At 55.1% G+C, this 27,687-nt stretch overlaps 1 protein-coding gene across 1 annotated transcript in view; it reads right to left on the reverse strand.

Moving 5' to 3' along the window:
• Positions 1-244: 244 nt before the first annotated feature.
• SLC2A1 (solute carrier family 2 member 1) overlaps positions 245-27,687 on the reverse strand; it is a 28,214-nt gene continuing 771 nt past the window's right edge. Inside the window, exons 2-10 of the mRNA XM_044237996.1 lie at positions 16,318-16,413; positions 5,550-5,710; positions 5,161-5,401; positions 4,370-4,532; positions 4,085-4,272; positions 3,724-3,828; positions 3,166-3,267; positions 1,738-1,941; positions 245-1,321 (exon numbers count right to left, since the gene is read on the reverse strand). Coding sequence (XP_044093931.1) covers positions 1,121-1,321; positions 1,738-1,941; positions 3,166-3,267; positions 3,724-3,828; positions 4,085-4,272; positions 4,370-4,532; positions 5,161-5,401; positions 5,550-5,710; positions 16,318-16,413 — 1,461 coding nt within the window. The 3' untranslated portion in view covers positions 245-1,120. The remainder of the gene's footprint in view (positions 1,322-1,737; positions 1,942-3,165; positions 3,268-3,723; positions 3,829-4,084; positions 4,273-4,369; positions 4,533-5,160; positions 5,402-5,549; positions 5,711-16,317; positions 16,414-27,687) is intronic.

Below are 27,687 nucleotides of genomic sequence, written 5' to 3' on the forward strand. Positions count from 1 at the left end.
TGATAAGGCGTCTCCCAACCAAGTACTAATCAGGCCCAACCCTGTTTGGCTTCTGATCAGTGAGGTCAGGTGCATTCAGGGAGGAATGGCCCTAGACAGACAAAGCAGGTGTTCATTAGAAGTGCTTGGAAGGGACTGGATCTTGAGTCAGAAGTCCAAAAGGTCATGGTCACTACGGCAGTTGCTTCTCTCCCATTCCATCCAAATCTCCCTACCCTTAACGCACAAGCATTTCAAAACCATGTTTCTAAAAACCAGCCATTTATATCTGTTTAGGTAAGTTACAGAAGGAGTAAGGTGGTGTATTTACAAATTGGTTTGTCCAGATATACTATAACTTAGTGTCTGTATTTAATATTGACAACCAAAAAATATATATAAATATCTTCCATCTATACACAGCAGGGCAGGAGTGTCTGTGGTCTTCTTGCGCAGTGGGTTCTCAGCCTCCCAGGGCCCTCCTCTCGTGATGATCGTCTGGCCCTCAGTGCAAAGGAGACTAGAAGCTGGTAGCCCAGTTGGCCCTTCCCCTCTCCTCCCTGCACTCCAGTGCTCAATTGGTCTCAGGCAAGGCAAAATTACTTTAAGTGGTTGGGTAGGAAGGGCGAACCCTAATGGAGCCTGACACTTAGGGCAGGGAGATCCAGGCCTCAGAAGAAAGTGGCCACAGCTACCTCTTGGGATAGAAGCCTCATAGTTCATAGTTCGATTAGTGTGTCCTTGGTCATAGGTCCAGCCCTACAGATTAGCATGGTGAAGAAGGCAAGTGTCTAGGCAGGGCTTGGTCCCCACCTTCAGGTACTGAGCCATTCAGGGTGAAGTCTGGGGTGTAGATAGAGAAGACTCTGGCTGATAAAAAAATAGTAACAAAATCAGTAATAAAAAAATTATAAAACTTGCTGCTTGTCTGAATAGATCTGAGCAACAGTCTTGTTTTTGTTAAAATCCTGGAGCCATTAACATCCTGAATACTCTTCTGGACATCTTTGTTGGCTGAAGGAAGGAGCCCCAGGCCCAGCTCTGCTGAAATCTGTCAGTTTGGAAATCTTATCCAGCTGCCTGTGCTCCGAGAGATCCTTGGAGCTGCTGGGAGCAGGCCAGGCTGGTAGTGTGGGGCGCCTCACACTTGGGAATCAGCCCCCAGGGGGTGGAAGAGCTCCTCGGGCGTCTTGTCACTTTGGCTGGCTCCCCCCTGCCGGAAACCCGAAGCAATCTCGTCAAAGGTCCGGCCTTTCGTCTCAGGAACTTTGAAGTAGGTGAAGATGAAGAAGAGAACCAGGAGCACGGTGAAGATGATGAAGACATAAGGCCCACACAGTTGCTGAAAAACACACAGATACACTCGCTTGGAGCACTGACCCTTCCTCCTGGCTGTAGGGCCTTGACCTGTAAGACTTGGGGCCTTTGATCTGAAGAAGGAACAACTGAAAAAGCCCCCAACCCAGGAGTGCTGGGATGATTAAATGACACTACCTGCACCTGGCACATAACAGGCTCCAGGGAGAAGGGTCCCCCCCCACCCACCAGCAGAGCAGAATGGAGACAATTCAAAGCTAAGTAAGAACCCTGGAATGGAGGTCAGGGTTTTTAGCTGTGTGATCTGGGCTTCGGAGCCTCGACTTCCTCCTCAGCAGGATTTGGATGGGAAGAGCTGGGAGAGCACTTGGCACAGCAGTGCGATGGGGGGCCTGCGTGCAGGAGAGGAACGGTGGGCATGGAGACCGGGGCGGTTCTCACCTCGACATACTGAAAGCACATGCCCACAATGAAATTTGAGGTCCAGTTGGAGAAGCCAGCAACAGCAATGGCAGCTGGGCGAGGACCCTGGCTGAAGAGTTCAGCCACAATGAACCACGGGATGGGGCCAGGGCCCACTTCGAAGAAGGCCACAAAGCCGAAGATGGCCACGATGCTGAGATAGGACATCCAGGGCAGCTGTTCCTGTTGAGGACGAGAGAGGGGTGGAAAGCTGGATTAGGCAGGGAGTGGACGCTCCAAGAAAACACACTGCTGACGTAGCCCAGGGCAGGGCTAAGAGCTCTTGCCTGGGAGGCAGGTGACTTGGGGCAGACCCTGGATTGGCTACATTAGGCTTGGGGCTGATCCTGGATCGGCTACATGACATAGACTCTCCACTGGGTCTCACTTTCCTCATTTGAACAAAATGACTTAAGTCCTGTAAGGGCGGGTGTGCGGGAACAGTAACACGGGGTGTACATGGGAGGGGCTAAGAAGAGGTTCCTGTGGTTCCCTAGCTCTGGACGCAGAGCAGTCTGTCGGAAGCTGAATGATGGGGAAGAACATTCCTGGGGTAAATGTTAAGGACTCTAGGGTGCTCAGCTCAGGACCAGCAGAACAGGCTCCAAGCAGGTGGCCAGATATCATTGTCGTCCTCCGGGAGGCCACCGTGGAAAAGCCATAGGCTTTGGTTCTGATCCCAGATCTGTTACGAATCCCCTGCAGCGTGCCAGACCTCTCAGCCATCACCAGACTCTGGATACAGACTTTGGTTAAGCTGTCAAATGAGCAAACTGCTGCTTCCTTGCCCTGGAGGCGGACAAATGAGGGTTTATGCAGGGAAGGTGGCTTGCACACGGTTACCATTGTAACCAGCAGACCTGAGATGAGCTCCTAGCTTTGTCCTTTATCTGCTGCTGCCTTCCTCGCCTCACTGGACGTTTACCACACCTGGGAACTAGGAATACTAACTGCACCACATGGGGCAGTGGCTGAGAACGGAGAGAAAGCATGCTTCCACGTGGTGGTGGTTGCGGGGGCTCCTATTTTCTGGGGCTCTTCTACAGATGAACTAAGGCCATGGATGCAGACTTTGAAAGGCTCAGTACTGTCAGAGCAATACCTGGGGAGAGCATGCTTAGGTTATAGGGCCGGAGGTGCTGCGGCAAGAATGCACCAAACCCGGAGAAGCCAGGGCACGACCAGTCGTTAAGTGGGTGGAAGGAGACAGCTCTAGGGGGCCAGGAGGTCAGACCTGAGCCCGAGTGGGGTTGGGAAGAAAGGGGCAGAACTAGGGAGAGGGCAGCTCCCACCGGGGCTCTGGATGCCCCTGGACAGGTTGGGGCTGCCATCCTCCTCCTGGGACCCGAAGCTCCTGGTGCTATGCCCCAACTCGTGCCACCCCACTGCCACAGCGTGGCCACTCACCAGCAACGCCAGCGCGATGGTCATGAGCACGGCACAGCCCGCCATGCCGGCCAGGCCGATGAGGTGCAGGGTCCGCCGGCCAGCTCGCTCCACCACGAACAGCTGCGGGCAGACACAGAGTCAGCGCCACCCACTCCTGCTGCCTCTCTGACCCCCAACTCCATCCAGAGGCTCATCCCCAATGCTGGGAAAGCCACACGGCACTGCAGACACCAGGGAACACTGCACCGCCTCCACCCTGGGGCTCAGCTTGGGGACTACACAGGACTTGAGGGGCGGAGAGCCGGACCCGGACGGCAGGATGGGGTGACGGCTGGCCCCAGAGGGCGCGGAGCATTCTGCCTGGGACTCTGGGCAGCCACTGCATTTCTTAGCCTCAGTGTCATGGGCTGTTAGACTTGAGTAATGAACTGGACGGGCTTGTGAAGATGAGCCGACACGCACTTACGAGAACCTGACACGCGCTCGGCTCACAGTAAAGAACGGCAGTGAGGCCCTAAGGCCACCTTGAGCCAGACCCCGACAGCTGAGTGGGGGCGGGCCCTGATGCTGACTCACCGACACGACAGTGAAGGCTGTGTTGACGATGCCGGAGCCGATGGTGGCGTACACAGGCTGCTGCACCCCCGCCTTCTCGAAGATGCTCGTGGAGTAATAGAACACCTAGGGGACGGACAAATGGTTGGGGTTTGGCTGAGTGCCACAGCCATTTCTCCTGCTGCTGTCCCTGTGGGTACGGGACCCAGGGCAAGGACATGAAGGGGACCTGGCACCAGGGCCCTGAGGGGTTTGGGCTCTGCAGGAAAGCCCTTGCTGCGGCAAGGGTGTTTGTTTTCAGCGGGGGATCTGGTCCCAGCACACACTTGACCGCAGGGCTTGGCTGCGGCCCACGGGCAAGGGCGGCTGAGGGGGCACTCACAGCATTGATGCCCGACAGCTGCTGGGACAGCTGCAGCACCACGGCGATGAGGATGGGCTGGCGGTAGGCGGGCGAGCGGAACAGCTCCAGGATGGTGACCTTCTTCTCCCGCATCATCTGCCGACTCTCCTCCTTCATCTCCTGCAGGTCGCGGGTCACATCAGCCGTCCCGCGCAGCTTCTTCAGCACTGCAGGGGGAGGGACCGGAGGGAAGGTGGGGGTGGCTCAGAGCAGGAAGGCGGCCAGGGCCGGGGGGTGGGGAGGAGGGCAGGGCCCTGCCCGTACCACTCTTGGCCCGGTTCTCCTCGTTGCGGTTGATGAGCAGGAAGCGGGGGCTCTCAGGGCAGAAGGGAAGCAGGACGCACTGCACCAGGGCTGGGATGAAGATGACGCTCAGCAGCAGGGGCCACAGGTCCTCGTTGCCCATGATGGAGTCCAGGCCGAACACCTGGCGGAGGCCGGGATGGAGGAAGCCGCCCCGGGCACCCCCGCCCTAGCCACCCCCACTCCCAGCCCCGCACCAGCCCATGGCCTCTGCCCACTTTGTAGAGGGGCTGCTGGTCAGGCGAGGCGAGGCTCTTCGGAACCTCAGTTCCCTCAGTCGTCACACAGGGAAAAGCAGGACCTACCTCACAGCACAAGTGGGAGGACACATGTGGCAAGGGTGAGTCACAGGGCATGGGGGCTTTGGGGATTGGGAAGGGGAAAGCCTTCTGGAGAGAAGGTGGTGTCCATGTAAAGGCATCAAGGCCTGGAGGCATGGGAGAGCCCGGCATGTGGAAATACAGGGGAAGGACAGGACACAAGGCTGAGGAGGCTGGGATGAGAAGGGCCAAGTCATCTGGACTTGGCTCTCATGCCTGGGAGGCCGTGGGAAGTCGTGAGTGGCGGAGTGTTCGCTGGGATCTGAGCCTACTAGTATGTGTGCCACGAGGCCACCCTTCGCTGCAGGGCTGAGGAAGGCTGGCTGAGAACAGTCATCGTGGAGACATCTGGACACACACACGAGAACCACGGAAGCTGTGGGGCGCTGGGGGCTCGGGCAGTGTGAGCAGACAGACCCCGCCCCGGCTTACCTGGGCAATGAGGATGCCGACGACGATGCCCAGCTGGTGCAGGGTGCCCAGGGCCCCTCGGAGGGCCGTAGGGGACACCTCCCCCACGTACATGGGCACGAAGCCTGTGGTCAGGCCACAGTACACACCAATAATGAAGCGGCCCAGGATGAGCATCTCAAAGGACTTGGCCAGTTTTGAGAAGCCCATGAGCACAGAGGACACGAAGGCCAGCAGGTTCATCATCAGCATGGAGTTCCGCCTGGGGGTGGGGTCACCGGTCAGGAGCGTGCCTGCATCTCCCCAGAGTCCCAGGGGCTAGGTCACAGACAACACCCTGAACAGGCAGGGAAGTCTCCCCTCCCCCCGTCTGGGAACCCCTGGCCACAGCCAGAACCCCTTCTGCTCACCGGCCAAAGCGGTTAACAAAAAGGCCCACAGAGAAGGAGCCAATCATGCCTCCTACAGAGAAAATAGCCACAGAGAGGGACCACAGGGTGGTGAGTGTGGCCGACGATATGCTCTCCCCATAGCGGTGGATCCATGTCTGGTTGTAGAACTCCTCGATCACCTGCGGGAGGAGAAGCAGCCTGCTGGGGAGGGGAGGCAGCGGCCCTTTATCCCCTTGCATGGTCCCCTCCATGGGGGCCACTGACCACAGCGTGCTGGAGAGGGCCCAGCACCTGGCTGGGCCCCAAGCTCACTGCATATCCTTAAGCCAAGTCCCTCCCTTTGGTGGGCCTCGGTTTCCCCAGGTGAGGAACAAGGGGCTGGGCTCCATCTCCAAGAGGGAAGCCAGCTTTCAAGCTTCCCCCAGATGCAGTTTCCAGTACCCTCAGGGGTCACAAGGTTAACAGAACTTGCTAGCGGGAGGGGGATACAGCAAATGACCCACAGTGAAGTTCAGGCACAGGGCAGGGAGAGGTTCAGGGAGAAAGTGTCTCCTCCGACTTGTCCCCCTCTTCTCTTCATGGCACCCAAGGCTCTCCTGGCCTCTATGCCTTCTCCCCAACCCCATGGCTGGGGAGGAAACATAGCTGGACAGATGGCTCCTGGTTCCAGATGCTCTGGGATAAAGGGAAGGGCAGCTCACTGACTCACTGACTTGACCCTCAGTACCAGCATACAAGACGTGCTCCTGAACCTCACACAACTGCCTTCTGACCCCTCGGCCCAGCTATGTGGGAGTTCCACCCCGAAGGATGACCCATGACCTCTTCCCCTGTGCCAGGCGCCAAGCTGGAACGTATGGGTAAGGCTAAGGACAAGGAAGCAGTTCCAGGAACTGGCAACACCTGTCCTAGAGGCCTGCCCCCCCGCAGCCCTGCCCCCACCCAAAGGAGGGCCTGGCCTGATCCACCGGTTCTCCCTGGACACATTCACCCTATTCTCAGGCAACGCAGCCACACACCCAGTGCCACGGGACCGGTCTGACCCATCCAGCCACATGCGTAGCTGGGCATGGACCCAACGTACCCAGAAACGGCCTTCTGTGCACTCGCCCCATCTTGCACACACACTGCTGTTCATAGTCTGAATATTCCTGGGTTCAGCCAGTCACAAACCTGCATGTCTCTCTCCACTTCCACCACCTGCAGCTCAAACTCGGCTCCTTGCCCACCGAGCCAGTGCCCAGCCTGTCCAGGCAGCCCTCCCCGCAGCACGCGGCGAATCCCTCGGCACGCAGCGGCGTGCCGTCTCTCGCACCACCTCCGCATCGCTGTTCTCGGACCTCCCTAACCCAGGGGTCTAGCAGAGGAGGAAACTGCCCAGGTTGCGGGTAGCGGGGGACGGAGGCCCTCGGTCCCAGGACGGATCATCAAGTATGCTGGGCCTGGCCCCATGGCTGCAATGGGTCCTTGGCCTCTCCATTTCCTGCCCTGCTGCCATGATCTGTCCCAGGTCTCTGGAGACGGCGGACAGGAGGCCAGGGTCCAGGGGGTTAGGAAGGGTTGACATGGGCCTGGGGAACGGAGGGAGGCAGCCCCCATCTGTCCCACAGGGGTTACGAACCTGGACAACAACGGAGTTCAGGTCCCAGCTCTACCCCGTTATCACAACCGTGACTTTGGACAAATTATTTCATCTCCAATGGCAACATCAGCAATATCTACTTCAGAGTGCTGCAGGGAACCAATGAGACAAGAGTGCCTGCGTGGTGCCTGGGGACTGAGCCAAGGGACCCCCATCACGTTCCGGGACTGGCCCGAGGGCAGTGCAGACCGCTGACAAGGTCCAGCCAACCCTGCATCCCATAATTCAAAGTCAAGGCTCTGGGTCAGATACCAGTCCGGCCTCCCCACCTCCCACCATCTCTACCTCAGCTCTAGGACTCATTTCCACACACTCCACGGTTATTCCATCTGGAAGGACCATCCTGCCTTAACCATGCTGAGAACCTGTGAGATCCAGCTCACAGGATCCCAGGAGTCTGTCATCTCTGAGGACAGGGACCCCAGGGATTCACACTGGGGCCTATCCCAGGGCTGAGGCCTATCCCAGGGCTGGGGCCTATCCCAGGACTGGTGTCAGGGACACCTGGTGAGGGAATAGGAGGCTGAAACCAAGAGAGGGCCTCAGGCTCTCCTCCTGGGAGCTTCTGCTTCTCCTGGGGGGAGGGGGGCAGAAAGAAGGCAGATTTTAACAAAACAAAACAAAGTGCTTCTGTTCTTCAAGGGCTAACACCAACCCCCAAGGAGGACTGGTTGGGAGAAGTAATGCTCCATTTATCAGGCTCTGCAGAGAACAGGCCGTCCTGGAAAAGGGGACTGTCCAGATAAACGACACTCAGGCCACCGAGAACCCATCAATGGGGTGGAAATCTGTCTGTCAGTCTCACTCTGCTGCCCCTGGGACTCTCTCCAGGGGCAGGGAGACCACCCCTCGGCCCCAGATCACCTTTAATGTTTGCATTTTGTAGTTTACAGGGTCTTCCTCTGCCCACCGTGGTTCAAATGTTGTCTCAAGAGAACGCTCCACATAGATCCTTCTGATTTTTGCCAAGAAGCCAGCTAGCGGAACTACCCGAATTGCGTGCAGAGTCCACAAGTGCTGAGTAAGGGCTTACTCCCTAAATGAGCCTGAAGATGTGAGGCTGAGCTCTTTCAGCAGCTCAGGTCTTTAACCCTCTTCTTGGGGGGTGGCTGGGGATGCTGAGGTGGCCAATAAGAGGACCACATTTCCCTGCCCCCAGTTAAGTGTGCTGCTTGTGGTAGCAAGTCAGAGGGACCCAACCTTGTCCAGAGCTAGCTCAACGGCTCGACTCGTGAGCTCCCCGGCCACTCAGACCACTCAATGGCGATGGCTGAGGGTGAGCCACCAGCCCCCTCCACCCTCTCCCTCCCCGAAGCCCCAGCCCCAGGCTCATCCTTTCCGCTCCCCAGTGGCACTTCCTGGCCAAGTTGAGGCTGCACAGTGGGTTCCTGCCTCTTGATCTGGCACTTGAGATTTCTGGGAAAAAGGTATGTCTGGTTTTCCATTTCTGCTGCTAGTGTGGGGACTCCGTGTCCTGTCCCCCCTCGGGGGGGGGGTGTCCATGGCCCACGTGGGCCTGAGCTGGCCTTGGGCCCAGGAAAGGCAGGGAGTCCCTGGAGAATTAGAAGAACGCTCCACAGGGAGAAACTCTGGGATTACCCCCCACCTCGTCTGTGCCCTCAGTGTCCATCCTACCAGTGGCTGCCCCCAAGGGCAGCCTACAGTCCCCCAAAAGGACCCCACAGACCCAGGCTCCACAACAGGGTCACCGGCAGCCTCCAAAAGCCCAGCTCATATGTGCTTCTCCGAAAGCTTCCACCTCACACGCTCCTCACAAGCCTTGACCCTGCTGCCACCCTGCAGGCAGGTAGTCACTAGGTCCCACCAAACCTCCCTCCTGATCTGTCCCATTCTCTAGCCATGCAGCACCTGCCCTAGGTCTCGCTGGATTCTGCTCCTGACCCCTCCCATCCACTGAAGCGGTTCTGCTTCCCGTGATTAATTACTCCCCAACATGCCATCAAAGCCCTGCATGTCCAACGCTCCAGGCTCTGCTCCCTTCCCAACCCCTCCCACACGAGGGTCCGCGTGAGTGTTTGAACGCTGGGAGAACAAGGACTACCATGGCATCAGGCTCTCAGGAGTTGAGGGCTATGAAGGATCTCTGTCCAATCACCCTACTGACTGACCCTAGAAGGCAGATGCCCATGGGGGACACCGCAGGGGTCAGTGGGACGAAGCGGGCCTCCTCTGGGCAGCGGAGATCCCTGGATTAGACGGTTCCCAGTAAAAAGCTCTTCTTCAGCCTGCAATTTTCCTGGGGGTGGCGGGGGAGGCTTGCGTCACAGATCTGATTCCTTGGGAATCCCCCCACCCCTCCCCGGGCACAGGCAACTGTGGGAGAAGGACATGTGTGCCTGTCTGCGGAGGAAGTTCGGACTTCCTCTGTGTCTGGGTAGTGTCGGTAGTCAGGCCCTGGGCATGAAGCAGCATCTGCTGCCCAGCATACAGAAAAAGCGGTTACTCAAGCCACCTGAAGACAAAGGATTATCCCAAGGAATTTAGTGCCAGAAAGGACCTGAAGGAACTAGGGACCTGCCTCTAAAGTCTTTCCTCGGATCCTGCCTGGCTGCCCCAGGCACAGAAACCCAGCAGACCTACAGAGCCCCAGGACACAGACTTTAGCTCTCAGAAGAGCAGCTTCCTAGGCTTCAGAGGATGGGACTGCTCAAGTCACAGGTAGTGAGTTCCCTGTCAGCAGGAAGCATACAAGTCAAAGTTTAGCGCAGAGATTGCTAAGCATTTTACGTAAAAGGCTAGACAGCAAATATTAAAAATGGGCACAGCTGATTTTTCTCCACCACCCCCAACCCTCTAAAAATGTAAAAACAATTCTTAGTGCAAGGGCCTTAAAAAAAAGTCTCTAGCTGGATTTGGCCTCCCTGTCAACCCTTGATCTAGAATTCTCAACTACTGCCAAGAGAAGGGGACTGCTTTGGAACCTCTGGCTGGTCTCAACATCCTTCTCTGTAGATTCCTCTACTCCAGGGTCTTCTTCTAGATCATCCTGGGAGTGAGAGTCAGAGCTCCCTCTCCAGCCTCTCTTCTTTGTCCTAGATGTTCTGGGGGTGGGGGGGGGGTGCGGCGGTGTGAAGGGGTTGAAGAGCTACCTAAGCTCTGAGCTCCAGTTAGACAGAAGGGCCAGCTTGTCCAGTTTAGTCCCTCAGCCTGGCCTTGACCCCGACTTCCTAGTCCCTGCTTTCCCCTCCCCCAAAGCTTATGTCCCCATAGCAACTCTCAGCCACACCCCAGGGCCAGCAGGGAGTTCCAGCAGATGCTACTGGTGGGGCTGGACAGATAGCCCCACCTGCTTGGTCCCCTGGGGCACCTCCCAGCGCCTGCAGAGGGGACTAGAAGCCAGATGGACCTAGAAGCTGGGTCACAACCCCCCAGTAGAGGCTCCGACCACCCACGCTGCTTCTCTGAAAGAGCCCTGAGATGGCTTCTCTCTAAAACCCAGGCCTGGCCTTTGCTCTAGCTTCCTCACAGGTCCCTGGCCTCCAGGGACTCCCCTGCCAGCAGAGGGATCTTCAGGTCCCCATAGCAGGCCCCGCTCACAGCCTTGCCTGGCTCCCCACTGCCCTCCCCTCGCCACCCCCCCAGACCACCCTGGCACCCCGCATCTCTGCAGTTTCCCATGTGCTGTTCCTGTCTTCTCCCCGATGGGCCCTTCATCACCTTTCAGAGTATACACAAACACTTCGAGAGCCATCCCCAACACCCCCCCTCCATTGTAGTGGTTCTCTAACAGGGGCAACTTGACTCCGCAGAGGACATCTGGCTATGTGTGAAGGCACTGTTGGTTGTCACACTCGTGGGAACGCTGCTCAATGAAACGACACCACTTAGGCGAGCACCCCCCAACCCCCACCAACGCCAAAGATCTGGCCCTGACGTTCATTTTGAGAAGAGCCCTGCTCTCCGGGCCACGCACCTTCTCCCTCCGCCTTCTCTGCTCCCACAGGGCTGGCGCACACTTCCATGGCTGCCCTGAGACAGCTCGTCACAGGAGACATGTATCCCCTTCTAGACTCAATTTCAACATGGGGTAGGGAGAGGATTCATCTGTGTCACTAGGTCCCAGCAACAGGGCCAGAAGCAGAAAGAATCATCACTAACTGATAAATGAGCCACCTCTCTGAAGGGCTGAAGCGATGATGCAGTTCAGACAGGCTGTAATGGTGTAAGGGATTGTGCAACTGTGTGTGGGAAACCGTTGAGAGGTCTGTACATGACTGTGCTTGACTTGGCCTGGGAAGTCAGAGCAAGAGGGACCAGCTGTCAGCTGCAGGTGTGTGAGAGGGTGTATGGCTGCCCATCCGACTGTAGTATGGAACTGCCACTCCTACTGTGGTGGGCAAGGATGCAGACTGGAGCCAGATTCCCCGGGTTCAAATCCCAGTTCTGCCGCTAACTAGCTGTGTGTCCTTCGTTTAATTGCTTAAAATCTCTGTGCCCCCACTTTCTTGTAAAACAGGGATTCTAGGGCCTACCTAGTAAGGTTATTATAAAGGAAACTGAAGGATGATTTTTGAAGCACTGAGAGTAAGACTTGGCACACAGTAAGCTGTAAGGGTTTGTGTTAGTGGAGATGGGTGAAGGGAAGAGGGGAGGACCAGGAACTCTCTGGTTCTTGATGGAAGTTAAGGAGAGGCTGCCTGGGGCTGAGAACCTGAAGCCTGGAGCCCAGCGCAGCCCCAGTGGGCAGAGGGCTGTAATGGGAGCCCTCTTCAAGCTGGGTCATCTTGGGCTGACCTTGTCTGCTCTCCAGGCCAAGTTCCTCCTTTGTCAAACAAGGGATGATGAGCCAGTGGACCATTAAGCCCCTTCCAGCCACAACTCTGGTTTCTGAGGTTGCCTTATTCCAAGACATGTCCAACAATGTCCCGTGGCCAGGAATGCATGGATTCTAAATGGCCTCTAGTCACCCCTTGTTGGCAACTCGGCCATTTGGGGAAGGGAGAGGCAGTTCTCTCCACCCAGGACAGTGGTCAGGATGCCCTGTTCACTTATTTTGCTCTCTGTGGCCGGGCTTCCCTCCTCCCTCCTCCCCAGGAGACAGGAGGCCTGGCAGGGGCACCATCGGGATGTGGTCATCACTCCCTGGTGACGCCTGGAGGCCACCCGTAGCTCAGCCTCTCACTTTCCAAGTGACCTCACCAGTCCAAAGCTTCCTCCTCTAGAAGGAGGAGATAACCCAGCCCCACCCACCTTGCGGGGCAGCTGTGAGGAGATAATTTACCGGGAGGTGCTTTGTAAACATTTAAGATAATGTTATGATTAATTAACCACTTCCAGGAGGAAGCCCTCTGGGGCCTGTTTTATAAGCTCCAGCTTCGAGCGTCCTCACCATTAGTGGGGTACAGTCTCCTTCAGAGAGCAGGCTGAGGGGACCAGCCCAGGGCTGCATCCTAGGAAGCCAAGCAGTCGGGGTGTGGGCAGTTCCACATCAGGGCAACACTTCTTGCCACTCCATCTCTGCACTGCCTGGGCCACCTCACCTGTCCCTCCTTCCGCAACTCCCCTTCAGGGTCTGCCCAGCTGCCAACTCCTCCTTGAAAGGCCGCCCCCATCAATCCCACACCAGCATTAGCCTGCCTTCCTCCCTGCTCCATCCAGAGCCACCCCAAGCCCTCCATGAATTAAGAACCCCACCCTCCAATTAATTATGCTCTGGCTCTTCCCACGTCTCCCCCGCCCCTCCCCTTCGGAGTCTTAAGTTAGGGCTGGACTGGGTGGGGCCCAGCTTAGACCATGTGTCACAGCTCTACCCTCCCAGACTGTCTGGGACAGTGCCTTGCGCAGGAGAGAAAGTTTCGGAAGGACTGAGTCACAGGTCGGCTCCTGGCACAAAGGGGCAGCTCCAAGGCCAGCCATTATCTCTTAACTCTCTTGGCCATCCTATCCCCCCTTCATCATTTAGATGAATCACAGCAAGTCCACTCCTGGTTGGAAGGGCTGGGCCAGGCTGACGAGAAGTTACCTGCAAAGTGCAGGTATAAACACAGTGCCACAGATGGCCACCCCCAGAAAGCCCGCTCCACTGTAGGGTGTGGGCAATGAGCACTGGCCCCTCGGGTCCTCACTGCGGACCTCATGGCCGCGAGCTCCTCAAGTGATCTTTGGACAGAGGCCCACTGATGCCACCATCAATGACATCTCCTGTTCGGCTGGACCCTCCATGCGGCCCACCAGCCCTCCCCAGCTGTTCTTGCCTTCTGCCGGTCTCTGGTTTTAGGCAGGACGACAGAAGAATGGGAGAACTGCTCCACACATCTGTCCCCATCTGCAAGTTCAGAAGTTTCTCAGTCGCTCCTCGTGGCCAAATGCAACCCTGGTGCCTCTGCCCACCCCCCTCCAGCCCCTGCCTCTGGAGACCCCTCCCTGCAACTCGCCCTCACCCCCCCTCTGCTGATGCCCTAAGGCACATTTTAAAAATGGAATCTTACCAAATAAAATAAAGTAAAACAAAATGAAGTCTTCCCAAGTGAAAAGGCATCTCAGGTGGGCCACCCCTCCAATCACCAACCTCTTTTCTCCCTTCTCCACTGAATCTCTTGGAAGGACCCTCCCTACTCTTTCCCATCCCCCTCCACCCCCACCAGCGGGATGGAGGGATGGAGGTTTCTACCCACGCAGTCCCACCCAGTCAACCTTTGGCCACCACACTGGCAACATCCGGTCTTAGGTATTGGGCAATAAGGGGCCAGCTGGTCCAGCTCACCTTCTGGGGCTCCAGACAGCACCCCTTCACCCTACTCCCCAACTCCTCTTTTTATCCCAGTCTCTCTAGAGCATCCCCCTCTCCTGCTATCTGAATAGCGGTGACCAGTTCCTAGTTTTTCTCCAGCTGACTACCTGCGGGAGGAACAGACCCCCAAGTCCAAATGTTTCCTGTGCATCTCCAGCTGTGTCTCACCGCACCTCAGTTCTGGCATGTCCCTCTCGCACCTCTCGGTCCCTCCCATACCGGCTCCCCCTCCAGAAACCCAGAAGCCACTTTCAAACCCTACTCTTGTCCTCACACTGAACTGATGACCAAATCCTGCCCACTCTTCCTGTTCGGTATTTGTTTTCCTATCCCCACTTACTCGGGGCAGCTCTCTCGCAATTTCCCTACCTCTCATTTCCCATTCTCAGACCCTCCCACTAATGCAAATCTGATTCTATTTGTCCTCTTCAATGAGGCCCTATTGTTCTCACTCTAGTCCATACTCCTAGCTTGGCCCACGCCGTGGTGCCCACGGGCCTGTCCTGCTGGCGCCGGGCCATGCCACACCAGTGCGTGACTCTGTGGGTGAAATCGACCCACGAAGCCCTTTGTAAGTCAGGCCTGGGCTTCCGGTGGTGGCCTCCCCAGACTTCTTTCTCCTCCCATTCACCCTACCCTGGACTGTCTGTCTCCTCTGCCTACCCAGCCCTGTTCTGCTTCTGGAAAACGCTGCTATCCTGATCTCAGAGTCCTCATCCTGTCATTAACTCACTAGGTGTTCACAGTCGAGACTGTCACTTAACCCAGGAGCTCCCAATTCTGGCCACATGTAAGCATCGCTGGGGCGTGTTAAACATAAAATGGCCAAACAGCACCCTGGACTGAACACATCAGGACAGGAGTCTCCAGGGGGCTCCTAAGGGGCAATCAGGAGCCCCCAAGAGGCAATCAACTGCAGAACTCAGCCGTCCTCTAAGACTGTGCAGAATTTCCATCTGTGCGATTCCCAGATGGAGCCAGCTCCGAGGCACACACCTTGGCAAGAGCTGCTCAGAACACTTAGCTAAAGCAGGGCCTGGGGCTGTTCCAAGCATGAGCGCCATTTCAGACAAGTCTGGAAAAGTCCTGTTACCTCTGCTGCAGCTGAGCATGACTCAGCAGGCCAGGCCTTCCTGGTAACCCGCTCCCGGGTATCAGGCGTGGCCCCCCATAGCCACCCTCTGCCTACTGGGAGGAGGACCAGCTCTGACTCCCGACAGTGCCCAGTGCCCCTGAACTGGCCGCTGGTCCTCAGGAGCTGGCCGCACTCACTTTCTAGCCTCACCCTCTGGAGGGCCGAATATGGCCCTGGCAGGACTGTCCACTCTCATTTCGTCCTCCCCAGGAAGGTACAGAGTTTTCAACCGATGAGGCAGCTGGTCAGGGAGACAGCCTGAGGTTACAGAAACCATGTGGCTTCTGAATCCACCATTCACTAGCTACGTGTGGAGCCTGCTGGTTATTTCATTTGCCCAGGGCCTCAGTCTTTGTGTCTCTAAAATGGAACTTAACCTCATAAACGTGTGCAAAAAGGCTGGTATAGAGAAGGGACGCCTTCCGGTGGTTTCCTTTCTGCCCCTTGACCCCTCTCCTCTTCTCTCCTCCCTCAAACAAGTGTGCTGAGCTGGAGGTGGTCGAGGGGTTCCCTCCCAGGCCTGATATCCAAGGAACAAGTGAGGACAGATCTGGGATGTGCTGCAGGGAGAAGCAAGGAAGCACAGACCCCTCCTCCCTATGGTTCCCTAGGGCAAGACATCATTTTTACTTGGACAGGGGGCCTCCAGGGGAAGAAGGCTATTTCCAAGTGGAACAGGAGGCCTTTACAAGGGAGAGTGCTGTTTGTGGACATGTATGAGCACAGGCTTGGGGACTACCCGGTCAGGAAGGTTCCAAGGCAGACTGGGCTTGGACACCAGCTCCATCCCTGCCTCGCTGGGTGATGCAGGGCAGGTTTCTTTCTCTGGCCACTCTCCCCACCTGCAGGATGGGAGCAGTGATTGTCGCCTGCCTGCCGGCCCACCGGCCCGCCTGCCTGCCTGGGCAAACGGAGCAGCAAGGGAGATAAGCACCACCAAGCCCTCTGGAACCCCAGAGTGTCACATAAATGCAGCATCATTGTATCACGCGTTGCTCTGATGATTACGAGTGTCTGTGCTGGGTAGGAGGCTGGTCAAGATGACAAGCCCCCACGATTTTTGCAGCTCCAGGATTCCAAGGCCAAAGTCAAGAATTTTTGACCTGTTCAGGGCCAGACAATTGGCTGGTGGGATCAGATGGTGAACTGATGTAAATGACTGGCACCTGAGAGAGGCAGGGGACCGGGACCCTGTGGGGTGTGCGGTGCCCAGCAGAGCAGGCTGGCGTTGATAAGCCTAGGAAGGCATAGCACTCACCTTCTGCGGGGCATTGATGACTCCAGTGTTGTAGCCAAACTGTAGGGAGCCGAGCACTGCCCCTCCCACGGCCAACATGAGACGGCCCGTCAGCTTCTGCAGAGAAAAGAAGACCCACACTGTTAAAGGAATGCCTGGGCCCAGGTTACTCCAGGGCACAGGCGGGCAGGTTCCCGTGTTCAGATATCTGGCTTGGCTCCTGGCACCACATGAGTCCTTCTCCCAGGAAACTCAGCCACTTCCTGACCTCAGATGCCTGAACCAGCCCTGCAAACTTCTAGACACTGGGCTGGCCAGACTCTTTTTCCTTGGGGGAGAGGGGAAGTCGGGTCTTCTCTCTCTGTAGCCAGGTCTCGGCTCTCTGGAGTCTCATTCCTCTGGTGGAACCATGACCTGCCCAGGTCCAGGGGGCTCCAGACTCTGTTTGGGAGGCCCAGTAATCAACTCCCCTATGCAAGGGAGGGGCCATATTACGTGGGAGGAACAGCATACAGTGGAAGCACCCTGACTTTGGGCCAGAAAGTGCTCGCTTCTGGTTCCAGCCGACCCGAATCCCAGCAGGCTGCCCCCCTTCCCTAGACCTGTCCGGACCCCCATTTGCTTGTGTACAAGGCAGGAGCAATCATGCTTGGCAGCATCGGAATTGTGGTCTTGCCCTCCCCCTCCCTCCATTCACAGAGCAGGAAACTGAGTCCTGAGAGGCAAAGACAGATGATGCAGGGGTCTGTGGAGAGTCAGGCTGGAGCTCAGGGCTCCTGACTCCCCACCTCATGCCTCTCATGGCAACCATCCGCAGAGCATGGGCTTCCCAGGGTTATGTGGACACAGATGACGTAACAGGCAGGAATGTGCTTTGGAAAGTACATGACACCAGGCAAGTAAGTGTGTTGGGCCAAGGTGTTTCAAGGGGCAAAGGGTTGGGGGAAGAACAGCATGGTGGGTCTCTGTCCCCCCGCAGCCTGGGGCATGAAGGCCCCAGACAGGAGAGCCCTGGGTGAACAAGGTGCCATATACCCTTTGGACTCGGTTTCCCAACAGAACCCAGAAACAGCCCCGACTTCAAGATCCTCACAGACAGCACTGGGTTTATGGCTACTCAGACCGGTTCCTCTAGCATGGTCTTTTCACCCTCTAGAAGCTGTCAGGCCAACAACTGCAAAAGCCAAGGTTCTCACATTAGAGGCGGAGAGAGGAAGAGACTTCGTTAGTTAGCCTGAGCGCTCAGGCGGAGTCCATTCTTCAGCAGGTGAGTGCTGGGACCGTCCTTCCCACAGGGCCACCTGGCCTCTTCCTGGCCCAACTCTGGACATTCATCCTGGGCCGGGGCTCTCCTCACAGTGGACTGCACGCCTTCCAAAGTCTCTCTTCCCTTAGCTCCCCAGGGAGCTTCCAGACCCAGGGCTGTGGGCCCTGTGTGCGTGGGGAGCACCTGACCGACGTGCTCTGTGGGCCCCAGCCAAGCTAACTCATCATCGGGTGGCCGCCGGGATGAAGGCAGAGGCGGTCACAAGGCACTAAGCGTGGACGGAGGAGGGCTGGAGAGCCGCTGTTGAAGGCCTCCATGTGAGGGCTCCCTGCCTGTGGTGAGTCAAGTGTGAACTCGGGGTTTTCCACAGAGTACAGTATTAGTGGTGTGCCAGAGAGAGATTTCTCTAATTCACGTTAGGATAAATGTAAATATGATTTAATAAAATATGGCACAGCTGTATCATAGAATACAGTGGGGAAAAAAAGAAAGTTCTCTAGGGGTGCCTGGGTGGCTCAGATGGTTGGGTGTCTGCCTCCGGCTTGGGTCATGATCTCCAGGTCCTAGGATCGAGCCCCAGGTCAGGCTTCCAGCTCATCAAGGACTCTGCCTCTCTCCCTGGCTTGTGCTCTCTCTGCATCTCTCTCAGATAAATTAAAAAAAAAACAAAAAACAAAAAAAAAAACTTAAAAGGAAAAAACAACAACAACCCAGAAAGCTCTTTATTGATTGATTTGGGACACTTCCCAAGCTGTATTAAGGGAAAAGCTAGCTTCCTAGCAATGTGTGTTGCATGCTGTGTGTGGTATGAAAAGAAGAAATGGCTGAGGATGGGAGGGGAGGCAGAACACACCCTATCTATCTACCTGCTTAAAACAACACATAAGGGGTGCCTGGGTGGCTCAGTGGGTTAAAGCCTCTGCCTTCGGCTCAGGTCATGATCCCAGGGTCCTGGGATCGAGCCCCGCATAGGGCTCTCTGCTCAGCAGGGAGCCTGCTTCCTCCTCTCTCTCTGCTGCCTCTGCCAGTCAAATAAATAAATAATATTTAAAATAAATAAATAAATAAATAAAATAACACAACATAACACATAAGAAAGGTAACGCTGTACCCTGGGATCTGGATGGCAGAGGCTGGGTGGCGTAGAGGTTTCACTTTACACCTGTTTGCATGCTTTTTAACTCTGAACCATGTGACTGTATCACCTACTCAAAAGAATTTACTTATAAACCCCTTGGTTTCCTATTACTTAGAACAAAGCATTTAAATAAAAATGAACAGCACACAGATGATGAAGTGAACCGCAATACAGATGACCCGAGATCAGGAAATGAACAGCACAGCAGAGCTGTGAGCGCTAAGTTGTCTTACCACAGACCCCGTTTTCAATCTGGCTCGATGTCCTAGGGGTGTGTGCGACTCTGAAGTTAACTCTTGTGTCCTCCCCACCCCCGTTGAGCAGCTGTGGCCTCTGACAATGGGGGCTACTGGGAGCCAAGGACAGACCCCTAGGCTAGAACTGCCCATGGGCAGGTCAAGGTCAAACTCCGCTTTAAAGAAAACCTGCCTACCCACTCCTGGTTATAGCCACAGCCACCCCAGCAGGCTGCTGCACTAGGACTCAGGCATGCTCAGTGAGCCATGCTCCAGGCCCTGGATGACACAGACCCCAGTCCCAGCACAACATATTTTGCCTGGGACAATCGAAGACAGGTTTGTAGGAGGTGACATTGAAGTTGGCCATGAAGGACATACAGAGTCTGCCAAGTGGGGAAGCAGTGGCAAGACTGCATTCCAGGTAGACAGAACAGTCTGTGCAGGGGGAAGAAGAGGGGCCTGATTCTGCCGGATTAAACAGGCAGTGCTCAGTGTGGCCGGATGCTAGGTGCAGGGGAGGAGATGTTGTGTCCCTTTCCCGCAGGGAGGCACACCCCCACCACACCCAGCGGGATCTGGGATCTGAGCTGTACTGAGATCAGGAGACCCAGGCGGGAAAGCAGAGAAGAACTTCTCTTCACTTCGAAGCTGGGACACATCGAGACCTCTGGGCTCAGGTTCCTCACAGAGAATGGGGGGATCCAAGTTCCTTCCCTAAAGACTTGCTGTCAAGTTCAGTATCCGTGGCCATTAGGGAACCTGGCAGGGTTCACCTGACAAGCATTTGCTGCACCTGGGAAGCATGGGAAGCCACTCTCCATTGGGCCACCACAGCACCACCTGCCCCCACCTGCTCTGTGGCTCATCTGGGTGCCACAATGAAATCCATTCATTCCGCACCTTTAATTTAGGTGTCAAGCTGACGAACTACTTGGTGGCGACTTGGAGAAGGGGAACAAACCCACAGCCGTGGCTTTCTTGTGAAGCCTTCTTTAAGAGTGGAAGCGTAATGTGGAATCTGGAATCTAGAATCTGTGACCCCGAGGAGCCCACCCTGGTCAACCCATCTGGGACCACCCTGGGGCTGATGCTACCTTCTAGAAGAACCTGCCCTCTCGCAGGGTGCTGCCCTTGTTGCGTCCCCTGCAATTCACCCACCAGTCTGGGAACTCCCTCCAAGAATGGGGCCTGAGTCTTACCCAGCTCTGCAGCCAGAGCGCGCCCAGGGTTGGGCACCGTACAGATCATTCATTCGTAACCACTTCCGAATTTTCCTTTCAGGGTATTTATTTGGCCAGAAAAGTGCTCATCCTTACAGATTTTACCTCGGCCATTTATCGAACCCCGGGTGGGCACTGGAACATCAGCTCCGAGAGGCACGAACAGGCTAACAGTAACTCCCACGGCCTGGGACTTGAGAGGAAAGACCTCAAGTTCAAATTTGGGCTCTCCTAGGAGTGCCACAGGCCTCTCAGTTCAGCACATGCCCAGGCTCAGGGACCAGGAGAGAGGAGGACCTCACACCCCCACCCCCATCAGCCCTATCCCAATGCAAGGGTCCTGATGCAGGGTCAGCCTGGGGACTTCTCCTCCCACATACTGGGAATGCCAGATGGCACACTGGCCATGCCGTGTAATTTGCTAAGCACTGTGGCCTTTTGACCCTTGCCCAGGTGCCCTTCCTCAGCACCGTGCTCCAGCCCTGGGCTTGGCCAGCAGCAGGCCCTTAGTCAATATTGGCAGAGGGAGGGCTTTCCCTGTAGGAGCAGGGTCCCGTGTTGGCTGGATCCAGATGCTGCTCCCATCCCATCCTCCTCCCACAGCTTCTCGAGAGGTTTCCTGACAGGCGCGGAAGCACAGGACATAGTCTTTCTAGCAGCTTGGTCCCCAAGTTCTAAGGAGGACAGGAGGGGGTGAGGCAGGGGAGTATGAAACCCATAACAGCTCCCCTTTTTATTTATAAAAATAATAAATTTTTATTTATTATTTTATTTATTTTATTTACTTCCCCCCAAGATCGCATTTGAACAAAATTCTGGGCATTAAAATAGAAAGAGGCTCCCCTAGTTGCAGAATTGCTATTCACAGTCTCCTGTGACAGACGGGGAGCCTAAGTTCAGAGGGCAGACTCCCAGGCTCCTCAGCAAACAAAAGCCAGGGCTGGGCCTTGAGTTCTTTGGATTCCTTGACTTGCAATTTACCCTCTGGCCCTTTCCATCCTGCCAACTCTTTTCAAAAAGAAGAGGGATGGGTCCCCCTTCCAAAGCCTAACCTGCTGGTGACCTCAGGCAACTCCTCTGGAGGCCATCCCCTCGGGCTTTCAAGTGAGGTCAGGACTTCTGCAAGCATGGCTTGGCCTCCCCTGCACCCCGCAGTGGCCCTGGGGGCAGAAGGTACTCCTCAGTCTTGCAAGCAGAGAGGAGAGGAGGGAGCTGCTGCCTTTATCAGCACCCACCGCCCCAGCAAGGCACCCGGCCCCATGCCAGCAGCTGCTAGTGCGCCCCGATTCAGCCACCGTGGACATGCTATGGAAGAGAGACTGCTCCCACCTCACAGATGAGGAAAGGGGGTGTTGGGAGAGGGGAAAGCAGATAACCAGAAGGTCCCTGGCCTCTGTGATGCCTCCAGCAGGAGGTCTCTGAGGCCAAATCCCATGCCCTTCCTGCTCATGTCCTCCCCCTTGCTTCCGGGCACCGGCCCCCGAAGGAAACAAGGTTCCTACCTGGTACTTTCTATGTAGGTCAACTTCTATTCTAGGGACTTTGGGGGCCTTGCCCAGTCTGAGCCAGGACAGCCCAGGTCAAAGCTCAGAAACCTCTGGCCATTTGATTGGATCTTGCTCTAAGCCAAAGTTGGCAAACTAGGGTCTGTTGGCCAAACCCAGCCTGCCAGCTAAGAACGGAGCTTCCATTTGTAAGTGGCTGGAAAAGAAAAAAAAAATGACTAGTATTTTGTGACACATAAAAATGATATAAAACAAAAAAAATGATATCAAACTCCAATTTCAGTAACCACAAATAAACATATTACTGGAACACAGTCACACTCATTGATTTATATATTGTTTACAGCTGCTTCTGCACGACAATGACACAAGGAGATCACAGAGCAGAAAAAGTTTGTCAGCTCCTGCTTGAAGCCCTAGGTCCTTGGAACTGCTCTGTGTTGGGGAGCCTGGGTGGCTCAGTCAGTTAAGCGTCTGCCTTCAGCTCAGGCCACGGTCATGATCTTGGGGTCCGTGGGGTCTACTCCCCCATCAGGCTCCCTGCTCCCAGGGTGACGGGCAGGGAGCCTGCTTTCTCCCTCTCCCTCTGCTTGTGTTCTCTCTCACATACATAAAACCTTTAAAAAAAAAAAAAAAGAGAGAGAGAGAGAAAGAGAAAGAGAACTGCTCTGTGCAAACCTAGCCCATGTGCACAGGATTTTCAAAGCCTTCCAGGTGAAACCAAATCATCCTCTCTAAATAACCCAAAGGTATCTGTCCTAAAACAAAACCTACGTCGCTCCCGGGGCTGTGTGCAGGTACCAGCCATCTGGAAAAGCCGATACCCATCCAAAGGGTGAGATGGGCACCAATTCAACCCTGATGAAATTCACTGGGTCAGACCATGAGAATATGCAGAGGTCCCTGTCCGTGGACAAGTTTAAGTCCCAGCTCCCCCTACTAGGTTGACCCGAGAAAGCCCACTCCCTCCAGACCAGACCTCTTTTTCTCCAAAAGAGAGCTTTCCTAATAAGCAGTTACTTGGAATTCTTGTTCCCAAAGCTATTCTAGCCAATGGGCATTCAGCACTAAACCAAACCAACCCCCTGCCTCCTTGAAACTTGGTATTTCAGTTAGGGGTGGGAGGGCAGAAAATAAAACCTCAACTACATCAGGTGGCACATGATATGAAGAAAGAAAGTGATGCGGGTGCCAAAGCTTCGTAATGGTGGGACACGCCTATAATGGAATATTATGCAGCTGCTGGAAAGAACGCAACACATCTGTATGTCCTTGATAGGAAGTGAGTGCCAGGACCGACTGTTAAGGAAAAAAGCAAGCGGAAAAACAAGGTGTCAGATGTACATTTTGTGGAAGAAGCGGGAGAAAATGAACTTGTAGCGATGATACTTGCTTGTATGGGCAGAGCAAATACATCTGTAGATACTGACGTCTCAGGGATGGTGGGCAAACAGAAGGGGCTGTGCAGGGCACACAGAACTATGTAGAAAGTGTGATCCACTTACAGGCACGCACACACACGTGCCCAAAAAGAAGTCTGTGAAGAGAAACACCAAACAAACCATTACAACCAGGTGATGTTTACTCTTTTTCCTTGTATGCTTCTTTATCATTGACTCCATCATTTCTGTATTTTTTTCCTAAGATTTTGTTAACTTATTTGACAGAGAGAGAGAGAAAAAAACACAAGCCAGGGAAATGGCAGAGGGTGAAGCAGACTCTCCATCAGATGTGGGGTTCCATCCCAGAGCCCTGGGATCATGACCTGTGCCCAAAGGCAGATGCTTAACTGACTGAGCCACCCAGACGCCTCTCTGTTTCTGTCATTTTCAAAGAATCTATGACCTGACCCAGAGAAGTAGATATTATCCCCACCGCAGTTGAGGAAACAGGTTCCAACAGAAGGTGTGGCTTCCCTGAGGTCAAATGGTAGAGCTGTTTCAGTCCGCTCCCTTTCCTCCCTTTCCTGCCGGCTCGCACATACCAGCGGGAGGCCAGCTTTGGGACAGGCAGTCTGGGGACACGTCCTGTCCAGGAGAGGCCTCAGTGGCTGAAGGTTCCGTAAGCTGGATCTGGCAAGAGGTCTCTCCCCTTCCAGGGTGCCGAGGCCCTGAAGAAGCCAAAGCCAGCAAGGGGTGGGTGCCGAGGTCTTAGAGAGGGTGAACCGAGCCCTGATCGTGCCTTGAGTTCAAGGCCTGGATGCCTGGCTCAGTTCCTATAAAACCCCACGGTTTATGCTTTAGTTACTGCCTCCCTAGCCTGGTGGCTGGACGGCAGAGCCTCTGGCTCTGCTCCCTCCAACCCTCCCACGGAGGGAGGTAACAATCAGAGGTTTGTTTTGGTGACCAGGCCTGGGCCTGCCAGCCTGGTCACAGCCTCTCTGTGAGGCCACGAGGCCAACCAGGAGCCTTCTCAGCCTCCACCATCCGGGGGAGGCCAGTTACCAAACTGAGTGGCTTTGTCACCTGTGCACCCAGGAATAAGGCGGGGGGAAGGGTGAGGCTGCAGGTCCCAAGCCAATGTTGCACACTTCCCCCTTTGTTCTAGGCCTCCCCAGCTCTGCCAGCCCCAGGGGAGGGGGAACTGGATGCCTTGTACCCTCAGAGCCAGGGAGGCACTGTAGGCCCTGACACCCCGTGACCAGGAGGCACTGGGTAGAGCTGAGCTCCCTGAAGTCACAAGCTGATTATGGGGGATTTGGGACTGACCCAGTACTGCGGCAGGCAGGGCTGGGTCCCCAAAGGGCTCAGCGTGGGACAAGGATCCTGATGGAGATGTTTACACACTCTGTGCACCCAAAATGGCCATGCAAAGGGTCTTCCCACCTAAACAGCCACCACCTTGAGTTGGGGAACAGGGCCAGTCTCATCATACCTGCTATGGGGTAGCAGGTTTCCAGCTCCATGGCTCTGAAGAGAGTTACTTGCCCAAGGTCATACTTTCCTGAGGACATGTTTTGCTTGCATTCACGGAAGGATTTCGGTTGTCGAGTTATGTCTAATCCCACTTTTTGACTCTGACTGCACCAGAAGGAGTTTGGAGGTCGTGGAGGATGGGAATTCCTATTGCTCTGGAGTGAGTGGAGGGGCGCACACTGGGCAGGGCCGTGGAAAAAAATCCTTTTTTTTTTTTTTTAAATACTCAGGAATATCTCTAATTCTTTGTTTCAGCCTTTTCTTAGACAAATGTCTTTCCTTCATGGGCCCCAGTTTCCCCCATCTGTCAAATGGAGGGCTGGGCCGTGCACTGGAAAGTTCCTTCCGGCTCTTTCCCTGATGCTCTTGGGCCATCCCGGAGAGGCTGGCAGCATGTTCTGCAGTAGGAGGTTCAGTGTGTGACCTTGGGAAAGTCATTTTTCATTGGACAGTGATGTCACTGCGGCCCGTATCTCCCTCAGAGGAGAGGGCAGGGCAGCGACATTAGCTGACCCAGCTCTGGGCCCCGCACTCCCACCCAGGTGCCAGTCCCCCAAACCGGCTTCCCAACAAACCCCTGCTACAGAAGAACTGGCCGGTGGGATCTTTAATGATTGACTCAACCGACCGACACTCATTGCCCGGGAATCCCGGCAAAAGCTCCCACTGTCAGAATGTCAAACTTCTGGACGGAGGCCACAACCCAGGTACAGTCACCTGAGACCCAGGTAAGTGCAATGGATCTCAGGAGTCCAGGGAAGCAAGAACATTTATGGTACCTCTATGGGGACAGAAACATTCTTTCTAAAATCTTAGACTCTAATAATGAAAATGACATCACCTTGCCAACGAGGCAACTGAACTAAACTGGAATTCAAAACCACATACACAGGACTTTAAAATTAAGTCTATGCTCTTCATACCACTGCGGGGCTGAGGAGCCCTGCAGATCTCTGATTTCTCCTTTATCTGGAAGACAGAGAAGGCAGAGGCCCAGGAGAGGCCCCAGGCGCCACAAGGGACTAGCCAGGAATTCTTCGTAATGGGTGAGAGGTCCTAGCGCCGGGCTCAGGGGATCACCTAGCCAACTGCCCAGGAGGGGGCATGAGCGAACCTCTGGCTGAGAGGGGAGGCATTCAACCTGTCCCCCACTTCCTACTCAGTTCAACTCAGCACAATGCATAGAGAGGACACCAATGTGCAGAGGACACGAAGGAACATAGCAAAGTCGTTTGGGTCTCTTCTCAGTGCCTAAGAGATGAAGGGGAACACAGCAGAAAAAACATCAGGGGCACCTGGCTGGCTCAGTTGGTAGAACGTACAACTCTTGATCTTGGTGTTGTGAGTTGGACCCCGTGATGGATGTAGAGATTCCTTTTTTTTTTTTTTTCTTTTTAAAAAGAGAGAAAGAATTTCAGAGTCAGACACACCTGACTGAAAGACCTCAGGCAACGGACAAACCCTCTCCAGGCCTTAGTCTAACATCATGCACAAAAGGGCTGTGCTTACAATGTATGTGTTGTCTCCAAAACAAAAGGCTTTATTCTATAATGTATACTAATGACCCAGAGAGGGTTTCGCAAAAATGAAAAAAAATTTTAACCGTTAACTATTATCTGTGTGTCTTTTTAAAATTTCTACCTTAGGCAGGCATAAAATCTACTAGAGTGTATACACATGAATTTGTAAATATAAACCACTGAGAAGGAGGTGCTCCAAAGTAATTTACTGATGGGCAGACAGTCCTAAGTCTGGAAGGTATTGCATGAAAACACCCACTGGCTACAACATTTAGAACCAGCTCCTACGTATAAAGACAGCCTTTGACTTTACGCAAAATCTCCCGTTGGCCCAAAATTCAAGAAAGGGTGTGGTGAAAGAGGTCAGCGGAGACCGAAAGCCCTTTTGGATTGGCCTGGGTTCAAATCCAGCTCCACCACTGACTTGCTGTGTGATTTTGCAAAAGTTACCTCTCTTCTCTGAGCTCCAGAACTACGACGGTCAGTAACACAGTGGCATTTCCGAACAGGACAGTTCTTACTTTTGAATAAGTAAAAAGGAGAAAGAAAAAGGGGGGAAAAAAGGTGATTCTCTTTTACAGACAAAGAAACTGAGGCCCAGAGAGGTGAAGTGGGCTGTCAGAGCACCGAGATAAAACAGCAAAGCTCTCAAGGCCTTCCCACTCGCCAAAATCACTTGATTTATCTTTGTTTTGTCATATCCACATGCCAGGATAGCGACTGATGGCTGACGGCTGACTGCTGGGTTTGCGGCTCAGGGTCTCACCCTAAAGCCCAAGGGCAAGCGTGGGTGATTCAAGTTCCGTGGATTCAACAGGTATGTAGGACCGACGGCAGCCAGGCGTCCGGCAGGCGCCACTATGGCCAGACAAGACCCCGTTCAGTCCCATTGGACATCTCCACGGCCCAAAGGAAGCGCAGTGCAGACCGAGTTCAGTCCTATCCCCACACTCCACGTTTTAAAAAGGGGGGGGGTACCCTTGTGCCTCCCCTGCCAAAGAGCTGGGAAGATTCGGGGAGGGAGCGCTTCAAAGAAAAAAGTCACTTGAAAATATTCGTCGCGAGGGGAAAGGGAGGGTAAGAAAGAAACAATGCCCTGCACGCAGGAGGGGATCGACAAATATTTGTTGAAAAGGAACCGTTCTGGAAGTCACAAAGATCCCCTGCAGGACGAGTCTCTCTACGAGACGAAGAAAGAGATCCCTATCTGGGCAGTTGTTTGTCCCCAGGGGAAGAGGCCACATCTAGAGCACGGAGTGTCCCCCGGACGCCAGGACCCGGACCCCGGCGTGCGCTCCTCCAGATCTGCTCTGGCTTGGGGCTCCTTCCCGGCCCGGCCCACCCCCCACCGGCCCGGGGCTCGCGGCGGCGGCGGCCCCCCGGGAGCTCCCTCGGCCCAGCCCCGCCCCAGCAGGGAACGTGCCATCTCGGAGCACCTCTCCCCGGCACTTGGCAAAGCTTTGGGGCCTGCACTACGAGGCAAGAAGGGCCTCAGAGACCGGCTTTCAGTCTCCGCCCCGGAGCTGGGCATCCTGGAGTTGGAGCCCCCGCCTGAAACAAGTGCCCTCCGCCTCGGAGCCCTGCCGC

This window comes from Neovison vison, chromosome 2, assembly GCF_020171115.1.
Source record: "Neovison vison isolate M4711 chromosome 2, ASM_NN_V1, whole genome shotgun sequence".
Taxonomy (NCBI): domain Eukaryota; kingdom Metazoa; phylum Chordata; class Mammalia; order Carnivora; family Mustelidae; genus Neogale; species Neogale vison.